Source organism: Lepisosteus oculatus, chromosome 27 (genome assembly GCF_040954835.1).
Source record: "Lepisosteus oculatus isolate fLepOcu1 chromosome 27, fLepOcu1.hap2, whole genome shotgun sequence".
Taxonomy (NCBI): domain Eukaryota; kingdom Metazoa; phylum Chordata; class Actinopteri; order Semionotiformes; family Lepisosteidae; genus Lepisosteus; species Lepisosteus oculatus.
The window spans coordinates 7,526,585-7,532,800 of NC_090722.1; the positions used below are offsets into that span (position 1 = coordinate 7,526,585).

The 6,216-nt window shown below is 43.9% G+C and overlaps 1 gene segment (V, D, J or C); it reads right to left on the reverse strand.

Annotated features, from left to right (window-relative positions):
* On the reverse strand, positions 1–5,447 carry LOC138225408 (T cell receptor alpha variable 2-like). The segment is given in 2 exon segments: positions 1–293; positions 5,408–5,447. Coding segments are annotated over 2 exon segments (333 nt in total).
* Positions 5,448–6,216: the final 769 nt, after the last annotated feature.

Below are 6,216 nucleotides of genomic sequence, written 5' to 3' on the forward strand. Positions count from 1 at the left end.
TCACTGTGCCCTCACTGCGCAGTAATACACCGACTCAGAGTCCTGGACTTGAACTCCTTGGATTTCCAGAGCTGTGGACAGACTCTCCTTCCTCACGGTCATTCTGAATCGTCCTACGGACACTGGGTCGGTATATGATACCAGAATGACCTCTGGGCTCTGGCCCGGGAGCTGCCGGTACCACTGCATGCTGTTGTAGCTCGATACGCTGTGGTTGCAGCTCATCTGGGCTGTCTCTCCGTCTGCTGAGGCAGTCTGTTCGGTCTGCTGGACCGCCGAACTGACGCGATGAACTGAAACACAGCAGAGGCCCAGAAGTCAGCGCCATTCTGCCCGACTACCGCGACAGTCCTCCGGAATCAAGAGACCAATCACTTACCGAGACACAAGAAAATAACAGCTGCTCTCATTTTATTTCTCCAAAAAGAAGTGAGCGAATCCCCATGCACCTCACACTTTCCTTGAAGATTACAGACCTGCTGGGCTGTTAGCAGTGCAATGGGGAAGAACACGCTGAGAGCTGTCTAGCCCACTGCCTGAGCAGGGTTCAGTGACATCACCACTGATCAGATAGCTCTAACTAGTGACATCATCACTGTTCAGATAGCTCTAACTAGTGACATCACCACTGCTCAAATAATCTAAATAGTGACGTCACTACTGTTCAGATAGTTCTATCTAGTGACATTGTTGCTGTTCAGATTCTTCTAACTAGTATCATCACCACTTTTCAGACGCTGCACTCAAAGCACTTCATGGACTCCCTTACACCACCACCACCCGCCTGGATGATGTAATGGCAGATATAGTGCACCAGAACGCTCACCACACATCAGCTTTCTGTGGGGAGAACAGAATAATGAAGCCCCATTCATAGATGGGGATTATTAGGAGGCCATGATTGGTAAAGGCCAGTGGAAAATTTGGTCAGGACACCAGGGTAACACCCCTACTCTTTTTGAGCAACACACTGAGATTTTTAATGACCACAGAGAGTTAGGACCTCAGTTTTATGTCTCATCCAAAGTAGACTGCCATTTTTTTTACAGTATAATGTCCCATATCTATACTGGGGCATTAGGACTCAACAAGACTGCAGGGTGAGCGCCCCCTTCTGACCCCTCTGATACCTCTTCCAGCAGAAAAATCAATAAAGCACAAACTGCACAATCTATTTGCAGACAAGCTTTAATCACATGCTGATACAAAGGGACCTCAATTATGCCTCACTAATCATTCCTTGTCTCTTAGCTCCACCTGGTGGACAGTTGTTAAATTAATCTTAACCTTTAAGAAGACGCAACTGCTTTTGCGAGCATGTTTTTGTAAAACTACAGTTTACAGACTGGGGACTGGGGTCAATGATGAAATGTTTTTTTGGTGTAACTTTGATTGATCATTCATGATTTACTCATTCTGATCTGAGGTCAGAGTGCAAATATCAATTTTCTTTCTGATTGCTTAACAATCAACTGGTTCAACATATGTATGGAATAGATGTTGCCCTCAGTTAGAAATGCAAAGGTGGTTTCTCTCAGCCATGTGATCTACAGTCTTGCAAAGTTTCTAGTGATCTTTAAGGCAAGCAAATGGTCAAGAAATTCATTCAGTTAAGAGACTGGGAGCACACATGAATAGGACTGAGCAGCAGGGCTTTTGAAGCTGTGAGGGAAATTGCCTTGGATTAACCTGGTGTCCAAAACCTAGTCAGATCAGCTCTGTCCAAAAAACGCTGCAGATAGGATCTACTGGAGTGGCACAACTATTCTTTGCTATTAACTTTCCAAATGAATGAGCTACTTTAAATCAAACTCCACCAACACTGGATTTTACAGCCTTTGAGATTGTGTGGACTAATCCAGCAGGTTTCACTTAGCCACTGCCTTCTGGAATGACTTAAGTTTAAGGAGCTAAAGAGGTAATTTTGTAAATGATGTAATTTGGAGATCATCCATCCATTTTCTAACCACTTTATTCAGTACGGGGTACACCCTGGACAGGACGCTAGTCCATCACAGGGCACACACACAGAAACACACACTCACACACCAGGGTTTATTTTTCCCAGAAACCAATTAACTGGGATCTGCTGGACATACAGCTGTGCCAGAGGTCTTAAAGGCTCACCAGTGATGTTAGAAACACCTTTTTTGAAGGTATTTTTGGTCTTATGGATTGAGTGAGGTGAACAAATGAAGGAAAAGGTTAAAATACTTTCTGCCCAAGAGCTATAAAATGTTGAATGAACTCTTTTTTTATAGACTCCAAAAGAACTCCGTTTTCTCAGACCAAATAAACTGCTGGGATTTCTTCACTATCACATGAGTGCTCTTGGTGAACTGAAGTTTATTGTCCTACACAGTGCCTTGATATTTGTAACTGGGAACTACACCAACACACGCATCATGCATTGCTGTGGGAAGGATAATGCTTTGTTTTTTAAAATCAACAATCATTTCTTCTTTTTTTTTGAGCGATTCATCTCTGGGTAAGAAGTATCACGCTGTGGACAAATCCATGCACAAGGGTCCATGTGTTTGTCCAGGCTCTGAGAGGAGAGAGACAAATACACTGTCATCAGCACCCTTGATGACACTTATTTAACATAGTTGCTCCGACAGTCATCGGTATCTAAAATGATAATAAGGGGAGAAAGAACACAGCTCTGTGGTGAACCAGCAGAAATAGAAACTCAGTCAGATGTCAAACCATTAATAAGAACATTTTTTTACAGTTTTAGTTTTAATGTTCTGTTGTGGATTGTGGAAATTGCTGTGGTTAAATTTCTCCTTAACTTTCTTTTTATAAATCACTTTTGCTTGTCGTATTGCATGTTTATCTTCTTTATTTTCTTATTTTCTTTCCTCAAGTGATCCTCAGTAGAACGTCTGTTGATTCAGAGCACTCCTTAGCTCTTTTGTGACCTAAGGCTTATTATTCAAGTAAATAGTGATGCTGAGTGAATTTCTTTATCAACTCCTATAAATATCTCACACACAATCTCAGATTTCTACAGATTTTATTTAGATGAAGGCTCTTATTTGCAATTTGTTCGTATTTTATATAACATAAGTAGAATAATCTATATTTTGACTACAGTAGCATCAATAAGTAAATAGCAGTCAGTTCAAGCTACTGTAATAAGAATGAGGTATTTTATCTGAAATCAAAGCTGTTTCAGATCCAGATCCACATGAAACAATGCACTCTGGAGTTTCCTGTTGAGGCTCACCTCAGTGTTGTTGCAGTGTCTGATCTTCATGAACATCAGAGTGTTCTGACAGCACAGCAGGTTTTTGTATTAGTGCTCCCAGGACTGTATCACTGTGGGCTCCAGGGCACAGTAATACACAGCGCTGTCTTCCAGGAGCACTCCAGTGATGGTTAAAGAGGTTAAACCAGAGTTTTTATCTGCTGTAGAAGAGAACCGTTGTTTTGCAAAATCTGCTGTGTAGCTGCTTGACCCACTGAACGTTATAAACTGAGGTGCCGACCCAGGATACTGGCGGAACCAGTGGAGGTAATAATAAGTGTTGCTTGTGCTGAAGGTACATTCCAGTGTAGCTCTTTCTCCCTCTGTCTTGAACACTGGTGTGCCCTTCTGAGTGATCTCGTCTCCAAAGGAAATGCCTGCTTACAAAAAATATAGGAGAGTATTTTTCAGTATTTGTGAAGACAGACTCACCAATACAACAGTGAAAACACAGCTATCTACCAGCTCTAAAAGCTCACTTACCGAAGGCAACACTCAACAGCACAGCTACTATCACAGGCATCTTGATGAGAGAGGGGTTCATATGAGATGAGCAGGAGATGAACAGTGCTGTCGTGAGCTCTTGTGTGGGTGGGAGGGGAGATTAGGGCTCCTCCCAGTTGGGAGGGGGTTCAAAACAACACACCTCCTGTGATCTGGTGCCATCTGGTGTGATCAGCAGGCAGAGCAGATCTCTGGCCTCTTTCAGTTCTCCCTTTCCTGCAGCGATTGTGCGTCAGGAGGCTGCAGCTCATCCGCAGTTCCGTGGGTCACATCTGGAGAGGGGTTTAGACAGAGACCCAGTGTGGGAACAGCCCTCGTTAAGACAGTTAATATTGTCTCAGACCCTGGGCCATTTAATGGTCTCCACCTTCTGGACTTAAGTGGAGATGTGGAGTTCAGTTACTCAGTGATTCAGTGAATACAGTACAGTAATGAAAGAACTACAGGAATTCAGGGCAGTTTGCTGGAGCATGGAGAAATATTATGTATAAATTAACTTCTCCAGGGCAGCAGTGTTGCTGTGTTTAGAATTGCTGCCTGCCTTGCAGTGCTGGGTCCTGGGTTCAGTTCCAGGAAACACCACGGTCAATTTTCTCAGACGCCAATTAACCTACCAGCCTGTCTTTGGACTGTGGGAGGAAATCGGAGCACCTGAATGAAACCCACATGAACACAGGGTCCATCCAAACTCCAAGCAGATTGAACTCAGGGCTTCAGTCTGCAAGGCAGCAGTGATGATCACCCCATTTACAGATCATCTGGCACAAAACTCAGAATACTCTTCTCCCAAAGATGTTCGTATTCCTTGATATAAATGACAATGTTTATTTAGATTTTATGTATACTCAGAAGTAACAGCATTGTCTGATCTCTGCGCTTTGATGAGTTGTAAATTTGTTGCACACAATCTCAGATTTCTACAGATTTTATTTAAATAACATAATTCATCCCTTCTTTGCAATTTGTCCATATTTTATTCTACATAAGTAAGAGAATCTATTTTTTGACTACAGTAGCATCAATAAGTAAATAGCAGTCAGTTCAAGCTACTGTAATAAGAATGAGGTATTTTATCTGAAATCAAAGCTGGTTCAGATCCAGATCCACATGAAACAATGCACTCTGGAGTTTCCTGTTGAGGCTCACCTCAGTGTTGTTGCAGTGTCTGATCTTCATGAACATCAGAGTGTTCTGACAGCACAGCAGGTTTTTGTATGAGTGCTCCCAGGACTGTATCACTGTGGGCTGCAGGGCACAGTAATACACAGCGCTGTCTTCCAGGAGCACTCCAGTGATGGTTAAAGAGGTTAAACCAGAGTTTTTATCTGCTGTAGAAGAGAACCGTTGTTTTGCGAAATCTGCCGTGTAGCTGTCTGACCCACTGAACGTTATAAACTGAGGTGCCGACCCAGGATACTGGCGGAACCAGTGGATCCAATAGCTGGTGCTGCTTGTGCTGAAGGTACATTCCAGTGTAGCTCTTTCTCCCTCTGTCTTGAACACTGGTGTGCCCTTCTGAGTTATCTGGTCTCCAAAGGAAATGCCTGCTTACCAAAAATATAGGAGAGTATTTTTCAGTATTTGTGAAGACAGACTCACCAATACAACAGTGAAAACACAGCTATCTACCAGCTCTTAAAGCTCACTTACCGAAGGCACTGCTCAACAGCACAGCTACAATCACAGGCATCTTGATGAGAGAGGGGTTCATATGAGATGAGCAGGAGATGAACAGTGCTGTCGTGAGCTCTTGTGTGGGTGGGAGGGGAGATTAGGGCTCCTCCCAGTGGGGAGGGGGTTCAAAACAACACACCTCCTGTGATCTGGTGCCATCTGGTGTGATCAGCAGGCAGAGCAGATCTCTGGCCTCTTTCAGTTCTCCCTTTCCTGCAGTGATTGTGCGTCAGGAGGCTGCAGCTCATCCGCAGTTCCGTGGGTCACATCTGGAGAGGGGTTTAGACAGAGAACCAGTGTGGGAACAGCCCTCGTTAAGACAGTTAATCTAGTCTCAGACCCTGAGACATTTAATGGTCTCCACCTTCTGGACTTAAGTGGAGATGTGGAGTTCAGTTACTCAGTGATTCAGTGAAAACAGCACAGTAATGTAAGAACTACAGGAATTCAGGGCAGTTTACTGGAGCATGGAGAAATATTTGTGTATTAATTAACTTCTCCAGGGCAGCAGTGTTGCTGTGTTTAGAATTGCTGCCTGCCTTGCAGTGCTGGGTCCTGGGTTCAGTTCCAGGAAACACCACGGTCAATTTTCTCAGACGCCAATTAACCTACCAGCCTGTCTTTGGACTGTGGGAGGATATCAGAGCACCTGAATGAAACCCACATGAACACAGGGTCCATCCAAACTCCAAGCAGATAGCACCCCAGGTTTGGAATTGAACTCAGGGCTTCAGTCTGCAAGGCAGCAGTGATGATCACCCCATTTACAGATCATCTGGCACAAA